General features: G+C 44.2%; 5 protein-coding genes across 5 annotated transcripts; 2 read left to right on the forward strand and 3 right to left on the reverse strand.

The window, feature by feature from the left end:
- Nucleotides 1-350: 350 nt before the first annotated feature.
- On the forward strand, nucleotides 351-3,934 carry EAF02_000924 (uncharacterized protein; the record flags this gene model as incomplete). Its single annotated transcript, XM_038896972.1, has 4 exons — nucleotides 351-490; nucleotides 580-1,414; nucleotides 1,482-1,623; nucleotides 1,674-3,934. 4 exons carry the CDS (start codon nucleotides 351-353, stop codon nucleotides 3,932-3,934), a joined length of 3,378 nt encoding a protein of 1,125 aa, XP_038763831.1.
- Nucleotides 3,935-5,860: 1,926 nt separating this feature from the next.
- On the forward strand, nucleotides 5,861-7,844 carry EAF02_000925 (uncharacterized protein; the record flags this gene model as incomplete). Its single annotated transcript, XM_038896973.1, has 4 exons — nucleotides 5,861-6,042; nucleotides 6,189-6,288; nucleotides 6,364-6,650; nucleotides 6,704-7,844. 4 exons carry the CDS (start codon nucleotides 5,861-5,863, stop codon nucleotides 7,842-7,844), a joined length of 1,710 nt encoding a protein of 569 aa, XP_038763832.1.
- A 951-nt stretch (nucleotides 7,845-8,795) lies between these two features.
- Nucleotides 8,796-12,018, reverse strand: EAF02_000926 (uncharacterized protein; the record flags this gene model as incomplete). Its single annotated transcript, XM_038896974.1, has 3 exons — nucleotides 8,796-10,156; nucleotides 10,362-11,528; nucleotides 11,577-12,018. The coding sequence occupies 3 exons, from the start codon at nucleotides 12,016-12,018 to the stop codon at nucleotides 8,796-8,798; spliced, it is 2,970 nt and encodes a 989-aa protein (XP_038763833.1).
- Nucleotides 12,019-12,145: 127 nt separating this feature from the next.
- On the reverse strand, nucleotides 12,146-14,142 carry EAF02_000927 (uncharacterized protein; the record flags this gene model as incomplete). Its single annotated transcript, XM_038896975.1, has 5 exons — nucleotides 12,146-12,469; nucleotides 12,567-12,815; nucleotides 12,928-13,394; nucleotides 13,441-14,011; nucleotides 14,110-14,142. 5 exons carry the CDS (start codon nucleotides 14,140-14,142, stop codon nucleotides 12,146-12,148), a joined length of 1,644 nt encoding a protein of 547 aa, XP_038763834.1.
- A 1,097-nt stretch (nucleotides 14,143-15,239) lies between these two features.
- EAF02_000928 (uncharacterized protein) lies at nucleotides 15,240-16,966 on the reverse strand (the record flags this gene model as incomplete). The annotated part of the gene is made up of 2 exons (XM_038896976.1): nucleotides 15,240-16,783; nucleotides 16,834-16,966. The coding sequence occupies 2 exons, from the start codon at nucleotides 16,964-16,966 to the stop codon at nucleotides 15,240-15,242; spliced, it is 1,677 nt and encodes a 558-aa protein (XP_038763835.1).
- Between the last annotated feature and the right edge of the window lie 456 nt (nucleotides 16,967-17,422).

Below are 17,422 nucleotides of genomic sequence, written 5' to 3' on the forward strand. Positions count from 1 at the left end.
CAACCTCTCAGCCTTATCTAACCTTCAGAATGATTATGTAAGATTCATTCACCACTTGTTACCTACCCACCTACAATTCACTGCCGGCTAATCCCGTCTCTCCCACTAAGCTTAATTCGTAGTTGAAGCTTTGTGAGTGTTGACGTGCCAAAAGGTGTGCCTGATTGTTGTAATCGATACGCTCCGGTCAAGGTTTGTATACTCTACACAAACTCATTTTGAACTACCAAATCCATCAAATCTCTTTCAAGTCCTTCATATTCTTGAAGAGTAACTTTCATTAACCTTCTTCAAATAATTCAACTTTTGCAAAGGCAAATCTCTCCGGGTTTCAAGCCATTCAACCAACCATGCCGAGTCTAACTTCAGCCTCTGGTGTCTTGGGTTTCCTCTCAGACGAAGAACCAGAGCTCAAGGTTTTTGCTCTTCAAACGCTGAATGATGATATTGATACCCTATGGACAGAGGTTGCAGGTTCGATTTCTCAAATGTAAGTCAAACCCAACTCGTCGCAGATAATCCATCTCAAGGTAGCTCCATCACCATGACCAACTCGAGACTAATTTGGCCACTTTTCAGCGAGGCGCTTTACGAAGATGAATCCTTCCCCGAGCGACGACTAGCTTCCTTGGTGTTGGCAAAGGTCTACTATCATTTACAAGCATACAATGAAAGTATGTCATTTGCTCTCGGAGCGGGTGATCTATTTGAACTCGACAACCCAGGCGAATTCGAAGAAACCATCATTTCAAAATGTGTCGACACCTATATCAGTGTATCTGCTCAGCACCATGCTGCACCACAAGAAAAGAAACGGGATAATGCTTTACCTACTCTCGCAACGACTTTTGCAAGTGGACTCAATGACATCAGCGCGGCTGCTGCTGCGTTGACTTCACCTACTACGCCTTTCTCGCAGTCTACTCTACCATCAAAATCCCTTCTATCACGAGCCTCTACCAATAACATGTTGGAACAGCCCGTAGCAGAAGGCAAGGCTTCGGATTCTACCATCTTACCAGATCGTTCTACTCAGATTGCGCTCCAAAAGATTGTTGAAAGACTATTTGAGAATTGTTTACGCGAAGGGAGATATAGACAAGTGGTAGGAATTGCGGTCGAGGCTAGAAACTTGGAGGTTTTACGAAGAGTCATCAAGCGTGCCAGTGACGACGAAAAGAAGTCAAAATCGAAGGTGCCCGAGGGTACAGCTGGTCCAACAGAAGAATTGATGGAATATGTCTTGGACATTTGCATGGGCGTCGTACAAGAGAGAGGGCTTCGAACAGAGATACTCAGATTGATCCTGGATCTACTGAACGATATACCAACTCCCGATTATTTTGCAATTGCAAAATGTGTTGTTTACCTCAACATCGACGAAGAGGCATCGGCAATGTTGAAAAAGCTGGTGGTAAGTACACCAACCGGACGAAGCAGTGACTTGACGTTTTATTTGAAATGAGGCTGACCTTTTTCAGGCCAAGGATGATCAAACTTCTACCGCTATCGCATATCAGATCGCTTTCGACTTGTATGATAATGGTACTCAAGAATTCCTCGCCAAAGTAATTAAATCTTTGCCCAAGAAGGCCACCGAGGCGGAGCCATCTACAGAGGAGCGTGAGTAGACTCTATATTCATGCTTGAGTTTTTACTAATTTCTTGAGTAGCAACAGAATCTGATCAGCTCTTAGGAGAGTTGAACGATCAAGCTGGGGACTCTACCGAAGGAGCCTCGGATGAACAACTCAAGGTCTATGACTCGATCCGAAAGATCCTTAATGGTAGTGAGACCATTCGACTTAACCTTGAATTCTTATACCGCAATAACCACACCGACCTCAGTATTCTCAACAAGGTTCGTGACAGTCTTGAAGGTCGCAACTCCATCTTCCACACAGCTGTTACCTTCTGCAATGCGTTCATGAACCACGGCACAACCAACGACAAATTCTTCCGCGACAATCTAGATTGGCTAGGAAAGGCAGTCAACTGGTCAAAGTTTTCTGCTACTGCTGCTCTTGGTGTTATTCACCGTGGCAATCTTTCACAGGCCAAGAGACTATTGGAACCTTATCTCCCAAAAGCCTCGTCAATTACAGGTTCACATTATAGTCAGGGTGGTGCTCTTTATGCTTATGGGTTGATCTATGCCAACCATGGCGCCGATGCCCTCGATTATCTGAAGAAAAGCTTCAATGAGACCCAGGAAGAGGTCATCCAGCATGGCGGTGCGTTAGGATTGGGTATTGCTGGTATGGCTACAGGTGATCAAAAAATTCTCGAGAACTTGCAAAACGTACTTTTAACCGATTCCGCACTGAATGGTGAGGCTGTTGGTCTTGCGATTGGTCTCATTATGTTGGGAACTGGAAATGAGAAAGTTTTGCAAGACATGATCCTCTATGCTCACGATACTCAACACGAGAAGACTGTTCGAGGTCTTGCTCTGGGTATGGCATTAGTTATGTACGGCAGACAAGAAGGAGCCGATGATCTCATTAAGGGATTGTTGAAAGACGCAGACCCATCTCTCCGTTATGGTGGTATCATGGCTGTAGCTATGGCATACTGTGGTACAGGAAGCAACAAGGCAGTTCGTCAATTACTGCATGTAGCCGTCAGTGATGTGAACGACGATGTTCGTCGTGTTGCCGTCATGAGTTTGGGTTTCATTCTGTTCCGCAAGCCCGGAAGTGTGCCACGTATGGTCGAACTTTTGTCCGAATCTTATAATCCACATGTTAGATACGGTGCCGCCATGGCTCTTGGTATCTCTTGTGCCGGTACCGGTCTTGATGAAGCCATCGATTTGCTTGAGCCTATGATGAAGGACCCTACAGACTTTGTTCGACAGGGTGCCTTGATCTCTCTCGCCATGATCATGGTTCAACAGAATGAGGCAATGAATCCAAAGGTTACGGAAATCCGCAAAACCTTGAAGAAGGTCGTTGCAGATCGTCATGAGGACGCTATGGCCAAGTTTGGTTGTGCATTAGCATTGGGTATCATTGATGCTGGAGGACGTAATTGCACAATCGGATTACAAACTCAAACTGGTAACCTGAACATGGCAGGTATTGTCGGCATGGCAGTCTTTACACAATACTGGTACTGGTTCCCATTCACCCATTTCCTCTCCTTGACCTTTACGCCTACATCTATGATCGGCTTGAACAGCGAATTGGAGATTCCAAGTTTCAAATTCCACAGTGCTACTCGTCCAAGCCTTTTCGACTATCCCCCAGAGCAAGAAGTCAAGACTGAGGATGCACCAACTTTGATTGCAACTGCCGTACTATCGACAACTGCTCAAGCAAAACGCAGAGCACAAAAGAAAGAGCGTGCTCAACGACGAGAGAGTATGGATATCGATCAAACTCCTGCCACACCAAAACTTCCCTCTTCAGCTGATGATAAGATGGATGTAGACGAGTCATCCAAAGACACCGAAGAGAAGTCTGCCGAGAAGAAGGATGAAGGTGAAAAAGATACCCCTGGAGAGACCTTGAAGAAGAAGCTTGAGAAGGAGAAGGTTGGATATGAGATTGAAAACATGTCCAGAGTTTTGCCATCTCAACTCAAGTTTATTAGTTTCCCAGCTGGTCGATACAAGCCAGTCAAGAAACCTACTGGGGGCGTCATCGTAATGATTGATACCCAGCCAGAAGAAGAAAAGGTCCTGATTGAAGAAAAGGTGAAGAAGGTCAATGTCGAGAAGGCTGCAACATTTACAACTTTTGGGGATCTACGCAACGAAGCCTTCAACTTGCGTCGTCAAGCCCATGCCCAAGGTGAAGCTGCAGGTGCATTCTCAGGAGCTGCTGCTGCCGCAGGTGTGTTGACCGCTGTCGATGAAGACGATGAGGGTGACGAGGAGGCTACTGTGCCCAATGATTTCGAATATTTCTCTGATGGGGAGGAACAGTAAATCATTTTAACTTAGGGCTCATAGTGAAATCTGTAATTTTAGCAGTTTGCATTCAGCGGAAGCGTGTTTTAGATGCAGTCCTTGAGGATAGCATCATGCACGTATTGAAGTGAAGGAAATGCATTGTGATAGTATAGAGATGTGTACAACAGAGAGCATTATAAGTGAAGCATTTACCTCATGTGATAAGTTGTTTGAGTGATCATTAAATCCATCTTTATGGTCTTTTATTCTTGTCATTTTGTTTGGGGGCTTCAATACGTGATATATGTTGCAGCTGCTAGACGAAGTTTGGAATTTTGCGATCATTTTTCTTAAATTAAATATAGAATTTCACGCCCTATCAATTTTAATGACTGAAATCCAAATAGTAGTTTATGATTTAATCAGGTGATACGTATTTGTCAAGAGGTTCTCGTATTGTTTTGTTGGAGCTGGCGAGAACCTTGGACAGTCATGATGGTGAGGGTTATGAATGTGAGGATTTTTGGCTTGTGTTGCTAGGTAGTTAGGTAGGTTTACATAGGTACCTAGATAGTGTTGTCAATGTATGGTCATGTGATGTGATGTGATATGATTTGATTGTGATTTTGAGAGGAGGGAGGGAATAGGATGGGAATGGAAGGGAATGGGATGGCGAAAAAGAGATGATGATTCGAGGAGAGAGTTTGGATGATTTGCAATATGTGTACCGGTAATAAGATTTGGTTATTATATGTGAAGGGAGCTCGAGGTAGTTGTGTGTGCAAGGGTTTGGATAATGGGGAAGTGTTGTTCGAGACTGTGACTACTAATAAGGTTACTAGCAGAGCTTCGATACCTATGATTAGAACTTTTCCTTTCCTTCTTATTTCTTTTCATTATCTGATGGATGATGGATGGATGAGGGTTAGTGGATAGCAGGCTGAGTACTAGGTAGGAACTCTTTCGATACTCCCCGGGTGGGTGTTTCCTGTCCTTCCTTGGCAGAGTCAGTCATGGAATTCTGATTCACGACAGCTGAATAATCACTTTTCGATGCAATCGTGAAGAAAAAAGTTGCTCGTCACAGGGAGGGAATTGGATTTGGAGATTCCTGCTCAGATCCTATTGATCGAGGGAGTGTGCCCGGTGTGGAGATCTTCAGTGCGTAGGTAGTGCTGGCTTGTGTAGGTTTCGACAGTTGGGTACGCTGGGCGGGTATGTATGTAAGGTTGTATGGATTCGGTTAGGCTGGTTTGTCGATTGTAGAGGTCGAGACTATTGTTTGGGTTTTTGGGAGTGGTGATGTACTTTTTGTTGTTGTCTTGATGATAAGGTTATGGGAAATTTTCGATGGGATGGTGAAGAAAGAATACGATAGCCACGAAGGGAATTAGTATATACATTCAAGTGAGGTATATGGAATGATGATTATGAGATGATCCTCGAAGATGCAATAGCATTCATTAAGCTTTTCTAAGACACCTATATCTCATCTCGCCCATATTATCGAGATCTGCAAGTGCAAGGTTGTTGGATGATTCTCATCTGATTCGCCCACGATCGACCACTCCCTGGTAAGTATATATCTGCTTCTGCATATCTCTGCATGGGCCTTATCATTCTGCTTATCCTTCTCCGGTTCGATATCTATCGCGTAGTACACGATATGCAGTTGCGATGAGGGGAAGGAGGGGTTTTATGAATAAATAGAAAGCTACCTACCTACCTACCTACCTACCTTGTAGGTAAAGTTGGGCTTAGGTGGGATAAGGTATTGAATCAAATGTGTATTTATACCACAGACCGAGGTTCAGCATCTTGTCTTCTGTCATTCTTGGTCTTGGTCTTTTATCTCTTGCTTTGAAGTACGCTTTGAAGCTCGAGATTGGAGGAAAGAAGGGTTTGTTCATAGATACGATCAGGAGGTTATTTGCTGTTGTTGACAAGAGGCAAAACGTGACGATGCGTTCTTTCACTTCGATGCCATATGTTCCTACTGGAAAACAAATCAAAGAACGATGCACAACGGTCAGAGCATGGCAATTGCCGAAACAGAAAAGTGCGTTGGCGCCAGAACATGTTTGGACGAATGAGGATATGGATCCGGTGAAGAAGGAAAATCAAACTTGGACTTTGTGGACTTGGTGAGTTTGTTATTTGTGGTTTCGTAGGGATGTGTTTGGAGTGATCAGGGGTGGGGATAGGGAATGCTGGTGGATATTGGGTTGGTTTTGGGAAAGAGATGATGGATAAGGGTAGGTGAGGTGTTGGCTGATGATATGCAATATAGGATGGCGTATTGGGCAACTGATACAATCACTCTGAGTACTTGGGAGACGGCGAGTAGCGTTCTAGCGGTGGGGTTAACATGGAGAGAAGCAATTCCGATTGTGAGTTTATTCGAAATCTCTTTACATGACCTAGCTATCTCCAAATCATCAGATCAAAACTGATAAACACAAAAGATGGTAGTGGGAACGACTTGCGTTGCGATTCCCGTGGTACTCAATGGGGCTATCGGTGCCAAATTCCATATTCCATTTTCAGTAGCAATCCGAGCGTCGTTTGGATACTATTTTGCATACTTTTGTATAGTTTCAAGAGCCGTACTGGCGATGTTTTGGTTGGGTATAGTAGGCGCGGGCGGAGCACAGTGTGTTACGATTATGATATTGGCTATTTGGCCTAGTTATGCGAATGTGCCGAATCATATTCCAGAAGACCAAGGAATCACTACGCAGGGAATGATTAGGTATGTCATTTTACTGGATGGAGAGTAGGAACTACTAATCACATTTTCTTTAGCTACTTTCTCTTCTGGATAATTCAGCTTCCACTTCTTCTTATACCCCCTACTCGTCTCCGATATCTCTTCGTCACAAAACTCATCGCAGCCCCTGTTGCGGCACTTGCAACCATGGGCTGGTGTATTCATAAAGCCGGCGGCTCAGGATCGATCTTTGATCTCCAGCCTACCGTCTCCGGATCCACCAAAGCATATCTCTGGCTCTCCTGCATGTCATCAGTCACAGGCACGTGGGCTACTCTATCATGCAACATCCCCGATTTCTCCCGCTACGCACGATCTTCCAAAGGTCAATTCATTCAACTTCCCTTCCTCCCTCTCATTTTCACCCTGTGTGGTACGATCGGTATAATCACCACCTCAGCCAGCGGAGTCATCTACGGAGAACCCCTCTGGAACCCCCTCGACATCCTCGCCAAATGGCTGGACCTCGGACACGGCGGACGCGCCGCAGCATTTTTCGCAGCCGCCGCTTGGTACATCGCACAAGTCGGCACCAACATCACCGCAAACTCCATCAGCGCAGCAAACGATCTCACTGTTCTCTTCCCCCGCTACATCAACATCGAACGCGGCTGCGTCATCGCCGCCATCGTCGGCGGATGGGTCATCGTCCCTTGGAAAATCATCAGCTCGGCCCAAACCTTCCTCTCTTTCATGGGCGGCTATGCCGTGTTTCTCGCGCCCATTGCGGGTATTCTCGCGGCTGATTACTGGGTGCTGCGGAAACAACATCTGGATGTGCCGGCGCTGTACGATCCCCTTGGAAGATATAGATACGTGTGTGGAGTTAACTGGCGCGCGCTCTTGGCGTTACTACTAGCGGTGTGTCCGAATTTGCCGGGGTTGGCGTATAATATTGCGTTGAGGACGGATGGGGAGACGGGGGTGGAGATGGATGCGGTGAGGATTAGTCGGGGAGCGAGAAATCTCTATTCGTTTGATTGGTTGTTTGGGTTTGTGGTGAGTGTGGTGGTTTATGTGGGGGTGAGTTGGGTTTGGCCGGCGAGGGAATCGTTGGTTGAGAGGTCGTTTTATGGAGATGTGGTGGAGGGGGAGGAGGGGAGGGGGAGTGAGGGGGAGAATGCGGAGGGTGGGTTGGAAGGGGTGTGGGTTTCTGGAGATGGGGAGAAGAGGTGAGGGGATGTCCGGGATGGGGAATCAGAACTGAGATGAAAAGTGAATATTGTGTCGCTTAATCTTTAGACGCCAAATATTTCTTGTGATGAGTGGTTCATAAATCATAGATATGAAGAATGGGACGGGATGGGTAATTCGATATGATTCTGTAATATTCTAGATCTGTGGCACTGCCATATGATATCCAACACGGTTGACCGGTAATTGGATACAGATTTTGAGTAAGATTACATAAACGCAGACATAGCATCAGAAAATAAATACAACATTCCAAACTATTTTGACTATGCAAGCTTCTGCTCGTTGACCTATACCTACCTAGTTTGAGCTGCTGGAATGTTGGTTGTATGATGAGAGATATAGAAATAATCCATATTTTTACATTTAAAAAAAACTAGAAGATGGAGAAATATACGCGTAGAGAAATATGGGATATCTACTAGGTAGTTACATATGAAAAGAATGTCAAAGGAGTCTGAATTGACTGGTTTTGTTGAATATGGAATGAGATATCGATATATGTAAGATCTTACCTCAGATGATATGTTATCACGAATGCATTCTCATTTAGAATATCTATCTATCAGATCCACATATTACTCACTTTCTCTATCCGAATCACAATCATAGATTCGTTCACTTAATAAGCAGGAATAATAAGACTGAAAGAGTTATATATCATGGTACTTAATATTCCTATCCTTTCATATTTCCAAAACACTTTACGGTAGCGTAGTACAGATAACATGATTACGAGTAACAGAATACAAAAGATAAAGAGAAAAGAGAGAAAAGAGATAATTATGAACGAGTATAAGAAAGTACAAAAAGAAAGGATTAGCAAAATCAAAATCAAAAACCAAAATCAAACTCTCGGAAGAAAGATTAAACCACACCAGTAATCATCACAATTCCACTCGAACCAACCATTCCTCTCCACCCGCTAAACGTCTATCCTCCAGACCTAGTTCTATACCTCTTCACCCTGGGAGCTGGACTCGGACTCCGATTCGAATTAGACGTCGAAGTAACTTGCTCCGAACTCTCATTTTTGCCCTCCACCTCCTCATGTACTTGTGCCTGTTCAGAACTATCACCTCCACTCGACTCATACTGGTTTATTTGCGACGACTCGGCTTCATACGTATCCACCATATTCTTCCAATCCTGAGACTTTACCTCTCTCGTTTCTCCCTCATCTGCATCTCCATCTTGATCTACACCGTGCATTGATTTTCGTCGACGATCCTGTCGACTTGATCTTCGCACGGGTGGGGCTTCAATATCTGGACTTGGAGTCTGGATTGCCGTGCGTTGACGCGTCGTACGATTAGAGGGTGGGTATAAGTCCTCTTCTGGGATTGCGGCGGATGCTTTACGTTTGGTGGGGGAGTACGGAAGTGGAGGTGGTTGGCTGATGGATTTGGGAGTGTATGTGGAGTATGGTTTATCGTATGAAACTAGCGGAGCTGCAAAGGATCGGTGTCGTCTGGTAGGTGTTGGCTGCGAGATCTCAATTTCGACTCCGGGGTCGGTTTCGGCTTCAGATGGAGGCTCGTAATCGCCGGCTTGGAAAAGATTCTCATCGTCTCCGTACTGTACATAATCGGCTTCGATACTTTGTTGTAGGTCGTCGTCTGAAGGTAGGTATGAGGGGTGATGCGCGTAACCTGGTTCGAGGCGGCTGGAGTCGGAGTACTGGAATTTGGATCCCAGTCCACCTCCTAACCCGCCACCAAATCCACCCGCTCCTGCTCCACCCGTCCCTTGTCCCTGGCCTGGTTCAGGAAGCGGTGTAATGTTTCGCAAGCGCGTACGAGCATTCATTGCATTGGCCTTTTGAAAATGATCTACCAATTTTTTGAGTTCCTTCGGATCTCTGCCCTTAGGCGGACCATGTACATCCGCGATACCTTGATAGTCGCGATGACGATAATGATCCACAACGAGAAGATTATCATCGGGATCCGAGCCGGGTACAGCGATTTGCTTACTACATCCAGGGAATGGGCAGGTAAATGGGAGAGTTTTGCTTTGATCGGTATTGAAATGTGTAGCCATGTGTGTAAAGATTTGCCTACGAGTCTGGTTGATCGTATGATATTTGCAACCTTTGCGAGACCAAGGGCATGCTCCAAGACTACTCCTATCTTCAGCGTACGCTCGTCTTTCGTCCATAGGACGTTTCAACTCTCGTTCGGCTAAAGCTCTTTCGCTTTCTACGAGCTCATTCTCCCGTTGGGTAATCCAGGAGAGTGTGGCTGCGTTCTTGGCCGCGATGCGATTGAGTGTTGCAGTTCGCGCCTGAAGCTCTGGATGGGGAGAGGTGAATCAGTAATGGTTAGAGGACCCGTAAGGGGACGAGGTGCAATCCAGATACGCTTAATTAGGGTTTCAAGATCTGAGAGGAAGAAAGGGATATCAGCTTGATACCCTATGGAAATAATGGAATGGAGGAAAAACGATTTGGGCAGAAATCATGTGAATTCAAGGGATAAGCAAATATAGCGAACTTACCTTCTACTCGCTGTCTCAAATTCTCCGGTTCTTTTGTTCTAATAGAACAGTACACTCTATGGCCATCCAATTGAGCTTCAGTGGCACCAAGCAACCTTGTGCCACATCTCAAGCAAAAAGCTTTTGGCAAACCTTGAGGAGATGTGCAATGCTCATCATGCGTGGTGATTTCATCGTTGCTCCATGCACTCTTATCAATGCCACATTTGGTACAGAACTTCTTATCTTGAACACGTCGATTCTTAGCGGTACAATTTATAACGTGCTGACCCCGTTCTTCTTCATCCTCCGCGGTACGATTTTGGCCACAATCGCCGCAGAATGAAGGTTCTAGATCGAGGGGTCCACGATCTGGTTGATCAAGGCATACGTATCTGTGATGAACTAGTTCAGCATGATTACAGATAGCGGTGCGAAGTCCGCATTTGTCACAGAATTCGACAATTCCTGGTATGTGGTCTGCCATGTGGCGAAGAACTTGCTCGGCTGTAAAACCACTTAGTTTGGCGTCGCATACAGGACATTCAATGCCATTCCAGAAATTTCGAATCATTTCGGTGTCTGTTTCCACTTGATGAGTTTCAAGATGCTCTTTCTTTTGCTCCATGGTCATGATTGACCACGATTCTCGCTCACAGAGAGGACATTGTCCCTCTTTTTGGAGTTGGACTAGATGCTGTCCATAATGGCGTTGTATTTCGGCATGCTCATAGCCAGCCATGGTCACAGAGCAGATGAGACAGTTGTGAGATCGCTCTAACAAGCCATTTCTTAACTTCTGATTTTCTTCAACCAAGTTTAAAATATCAGTGGGGGTCAGTCGTTGTGTATAAACTGCAGGAGTCGAAAGAGAAACTCCTAATGTCAATTCTTTACTAGGCCCGTATGTTGGTGCTGAAGGGTCAAGGCCCGGCTCGATGACCGATTGGTCTTGAATGTAAGAACGACGTTGTAATGCATCCTTACGATGTTGATCTGTCATCCAAGTCTCCCATTTTGGAGTGATGGCCTTTTCGGCAACGGGTGCAATGAGTCGTGTCTTGTTGATACGAGGCTGCTGTGATGCTTCGGCAACAGGCGCCACCGGAACTGGGTTAAGTTCCACTGGAGGAGGGGGCGGGATTTGACGAGTATGTCTATAGCCCCAAGGAATTGTATCAGGTTGCACTGTGGAGGGTTAGTTAGTCATATCGGCTGAAGCATGGCGAAACTCACTAAAAGGTCTAGTTTCTCTTCGCTCAATGAATATGTCGGTTTCTGTGAGCCAATCGAAAATATACTTTCTCCAGTAACTCTCTGTGGTTCTTCGATCTACTGCGAATGAACGATTTGTCTTTGTTTGGAGTAAAACAAAATTCGAGTCAAGAGCATGATCCCAATCATCATACATTTCTCTCATGTTTGCCCTGAAGTTCTCCAGGGAGGTATTGTGTTGTTCGTCTGTTGTATCCCACTGCCAGATACGTTCACCTTCGGAATTATCATGAAGCGTGAAAACTTGATACTCCGGACGGAACCAAATATTCGAGAAAGTTTGCACGCGACCGAGGAAAGCTGTTCTAATCATATTACCCTTCTCAGCATCTGGCAAGTCGTCATCAATTTCCATAATGACAGGCGGCAGGTTCTCTTCACGTTCTATAGCACTGAACCACATTGCGACAAGACTGCCGTTCGGGTATTTTGAATTCTGGCTATGACGATGAACCTTTCTCAGCCGTTCTACAATAAAACTGTAGATATGCTGATACTCATTGCGTTCAAATGCAATATCCCTCTGGTAATCATCGCCAATGAGATGGAGGGTAGATTGTATCCTCGGGCTTTTTTCTCATGTCGGAATGAGGTGGAATTGTTATAGTGAGTTGACATGACAAATCAACTTCAGTTTCAGCATCAGAATCATCATCAGGTTGTGGAACAGGTTTTGGAAGATTTTTCTGTTGTCTGACTCGTTCAACAACCCACTCCCAAGTTTGAGGGGTTACTTCCATACCGCCAAAATTAAGAGCCTGTTCGTGAACCCCTTCTTGTGTGCTGGAAAGTCGTGGATTGCGTGAGGGACGATCCTGACCGTAAATGGCAAGAAAAGCTCTGACAAATGAGGGCTGTAAGTGGTTTTAGACAGTATGGTAATACGGGGTTGAGGACCAAGGGTATTTTCCAGTAACTTTCCGCGTTTTCTTGTTGACTGTATAATCTGACAATTTGACTGTCTTGAGGTGGTTCCACGACTTGGTGTTGTGAGGGCGCGTAACCACTAACGTTGCGCACGAAGACGCTTGTTTTACTACTAGCACCGATAAGAAACTTATCCCTGAGAGACAGGAAATCATTCCTATATTGTGTTCTGGTAAAATTTAAAGGTGGTAAAATGCGATCTTCAGTGTGAACATCAACTAAGAAAGACCAATCTGATCTCGGATCTATATTCAAGAGTTTCGTAACGGTTGTCTTTGAAGGCAAGGTATGTTGGTCTGGTAAGTTTCTTCCCAAAATACGAATAGATGGGATGCTGAGATGTTTTTTTATCATCGTCTGGGAATTCTTTTGCCAAACGACGTACATCCTCATAGAACATAGGGACATCTTCATTAGGAAAGCGGTCTTCAATTATGATACTCAGTTGGTCGTGATCAACTTTGCCGATCACTTCCTCGATACTTGGCCACTTCTTTTCAAAATCTTCATGTGAAGCTATTGAAAACGAGATTTGTAGTGGTTTATCAATCTTACGTGGATCTACCTGGCGATAGATATCAACATTAAAGTGCAAGTCCACATCATTCGGGATCCCAAGAAGCCTATGAGCTGAATTGAGGAATTCTCTTTGGACCAGATGTGTACGGCGAGACTTGTGCTTAGGGCTTGGGCCCAGCAGGTTAAGATAAAGTCCTCTTAGTAGAGGAGCGCGCTCACGACGATCCGCACCGCCACGCATAGTGACAGTTGAGCGCCATTCACCATCACTACTATCTGCTAGTTCTAATTCCTCAATAGACCCGGCGCCACCTCGCATGCTTACTCGAGGACCTATTGATATTAGCAGATGCATCACAAGGAAGTTTTGATAACGAACGTCGGATGATTTGGTATCCAAAAGATCTCTCGATATATGAATCCAGAAATTCTAGAGGCTTCTCGGAATAGATAATTCTCTGTGTCCGAGGGGGAGAAGGTGCGGGGTCTTCTTCATCGTCTGCATCGTCTTTCCAATCCGGAGTGAGGACCATGATATTATTCAATGTCATTGGTGCCACAGGAAGACCAAAGTGGACCATTGTCATTTTTGTTGCAAGATTGTCGAGCTGTCCTTCGAAACGCCCACCTGGGCCAATGTTCTCATAGTATTCTTTACTTTGTTCATCTCGAACTGCTTGTACTTCAACACTCCACGCCTGAGGATTTATCAAAATCTTTTGCATCTCTTCATAGTTGTCATCAAGAACATCGGATATTCTCTCGGATTTGATAAGCTCGGCATAATATGCACGAGTTTGCCGCCACAAACGATCCGCAGGGCGAATGTCTGGCATCCATTGTAGACTTCGACTCTTGTTATTAATCTCATCGTAGTTTTTCTTGTCTAATTCTTCATCAAAATATTTATCAATAGCTTTAGCTTGTTCGCGTCGTAATTGAGCAACTTCCTGCTCCGAAAGAGGTCTAGCATTCCGAGGAGCAATAGTTACCTCGACTGGTTCCACAGGATGAGGCAAGAAATATTCTCTTAAATCTGAGATTATACCTCGTAGGGTTTGTATGGGCCCGTTGCTGCCATAATAGAAGATGCTGATTGTGAAAAAGGTAGGGAATGATGATGGAAATGCTATCTGAATGGATAGAAGAACAAAACAAGGGGAAGCAGGCACTACAAATTTCAAGGGGAGACAGAGCTCTAGCAACTAAAGTTTGCAATCATTCCTTTGTTGCTTCAAATGACGGAAAAGAGATATCAAGGACAAAACCTTTAGTTTGGGCAGAACACTTGTCTTAGACCTCCAGTTTCCAAGTCGTGAAATTGCATTGTTAATGTTCTTTCATAATAACCAAAGAGCAATGTAAATGATGATCCCGAGTGAATAAAGACCATTCATTGACATTTGAACAAGGAAATACGTCGTTTGCGGTTGTAAAACTCAAAGAGCTACTTATTCTTTGAATACATTCCTTCAAGTTGAAACCTCGAAGGTTCATTGGACTGTAATTTGCGACGACAACATTTACGGTGAATGAGGTGCAAAGATACTGATGAACTGGGCTCCAAAGCATCATGATAGCATAATGAAACATCGATTCCATAAGGAAATGATTGATGGTATGATCATGAAATGCTGCATCCAGTTCAGTTCGACAAAAGATGAAGAAGAAAAAAGGAACGGGAGGAAAGCGGTGAAGGATGGAGTCACATGATTTTGGTTTGATTTATCAAATGACTTTCCGGTTTACACATACAGATCGAGGTGAACTCCATCACACTGTAATAGGATCACATCAAAAAGCAGTATCGACGTTTGCACAAACTTATGATAGGTAGTGAAGTTATTGATACTGTATCAAGAATTCACAAAATAACCTCCACCTAATGTTTGTTCCCATCTTTTAATATTAGATTCATGTCACGTGAGTATAATTTCTACGAGGGCTTCTTTAGGGCGAGAAACCGGAATTCAATCACCCCCTGAAATACCTTTTCAGATATATAAAAATTACCAACCTCAACCAATTCTTGTATCAATGAGCCATTCCCTAAAACCTTTCACTATAATTTATCGTAATTCGCACCTTAAAACTAACACAGTCTTTTTCAAAGTTTGGATATCTTACTATTTTGAAATTATATATTCTGCTAATTTGTCTACAGCTTACAAGCGCCATCTATTCAGCACTCGTGGGTTTCTTCGACTTCTCTGGCCATCTCGTTCTTCTTCTGGCTTTAACGTAGAAGTTATTCGGACGGACCAGTTGAAATTCTGGATCATATTCCACTGGCTCATTACCCATCTTTTCAAACTCATATCTATACACCAACATTGAAAGGATGACTCTGACTTCTTGCAATGCGAAATTGAAACCGATACACATTCGAGGACCAGCAGCAAATGGCACATAGGAGGTCTTGTGTCGACTTTTGACCTTTTCTGTATTCCAACGATCAGGATTGAAATCTGCTGGCGAGTCCCAAACCTTGGGATTGTTGTGAATATGGTGAATGGCAATAATCATTATGGAGCCTTTTGGGATACGATAACCACCAGGAATGATTACATCTGCGAGAGCGGTACGACCTGGTTGATAAGATGGATTGTGGAGACGTTGTGTTTCTTTGATGAGGATCCCGAGGAATTCCAGTGAATTTGCAAGGTCAGGTGTCCACTCTGTATCGTTCTTGATATCATGGTCAACCAGTTCCTGGAGCAAGCGCTCTTGATTACCGGGGTATGAAGTAATGCTATATAGTAGCCAGCTGAGAAGTGAAGCCGTAGTGATAAATCCAGCTCCCACAGTTACTAGTGCCGCGTTGTTGCGGTATTTTTCTGCAAGCTTGTGGCCTTTCTCATCAGTCGCTCTCACTAAATAGTCAACAATACAAGTTGCCTTCAAAGCTGCATCTTGAATGGGCAAATCTTCTGTTCCACCACCTTTGACGTTTCTGATAGCTTCTTCTATCAATTCTTTCACGTGTGCTTTATTATCCTTCAATTGCTTCGGTGCTCCCCATGGCATATGAGAATACCAATCTCCCATTGTCGAAACTTTCTTGTTGAGCTCCAAATTTTTGCCAACAGTCCTTACGAGGTCATGAAGAGGTGCATCGATCGAGTCAAAATGATGCATGTCCATTCCCAAAGCTAGTTTTCCAATCGCAGTGGAACCCATTTTGAACATATACTGATATACGTTCCAAGCTTCATCCTTCTTGTCTAGCTCATCAAAGACTTTAAAAGCCTGTTCCGCTGTGTCTTGCATTTGAGGTGTGTAATGCCTGACGGCTTTGGGGCTAAGCGCCGGTGCTAAGAACTTATGTGCTTCTTTCCATGCTTCGGTATCCGTATCTGATAGGAAGACACCTGCCATAGGATCTTTTATACCATAAAGGGGATGATCGGAATTTATCACTTTCGACCAGTAGCCTCCTTCTCCAAAACACACATCGGCCACCTTTGGATCGTTGGTATAATATGTTGTACGACCCATGTCTGTCGTTTTGAACACTGGTCCATATTGTTCAAACAAACGTTGGTGATTTCCGAGATGGTCGGGATACACTTCGTAATAACTTCCAGCAATGGGGAGGCCTGTTGGTCCGGGAACATCTCTGACTTGGTTTCCGTTAATCAGAATACCGATTGGAGAAGATACGTCTACGAAGTTATCAAGATCATCAAGAACTCCATTTTCATCCGTTTGAAACGAGATTCCTATTTGTGGGTTAACCCTTGCATGGCTAGTTCATATATTGCGGACCTACCTGATGGTTCCGCAATTGAAAACTTTTGAGCAACAGTGTATTGCAGGAACTCAAATGTATTTTGAAGATCGACTTCAAGTGCTTGAGATGTCTTCGCTGGCTGTCCCAGTAAGAAGAATGATTTCTCCACCATGGTTTTATATACTTTTGTTTACAAGGAGACAAACAAGAGAAAAACGAAGTCAATGGGGGGGGGGAAGGCGAGTGTCAAGCTAGAAAAGGAATATGAGAACTCGATGATTCAATTGCCCGCTTTATGGAATATTGACTTGCTAAAAATTCCAGAACATAAATGTCAAGTTATAAACTATATATTCTAAAAATAAACCAGGCGGACTTACCGACAGAATTGATTTCAGATGCATATTTTGGTTCCAGACAATGAAGTCATAATTTGTTAACATGAAATCTTTTGCGGTACTACCGGTAGATATTTACCGCGGTTCCTCGGTATATTCTTCATCAATTCTTACAGGGTCCCCAGATGTGGTGAAAATCAATCAAGAAACTCAAATAGCCTTGGAATAATTGGATCAAAGCCCATACGGCCTTATTTAAAGGGGTTAGTATCCAGAACGGCAAGCGGCAG

Source organism: Botrytis sinoallii, assembly GCF_014898435.1.
Source record: "Botrytis sinoallii strain Bc 23 chromosome Unknown BSIN_001, whole genome shotgun sequence".
In the NCBI taxonomy this organism is placed as follows: domain Eukaryota; kingdom Fungi; phylum Ascomycota; class Leotiomycetes; order Helotiales; family Sclerotiniaceae; genus Botrytis; species Botrytis sinoallii.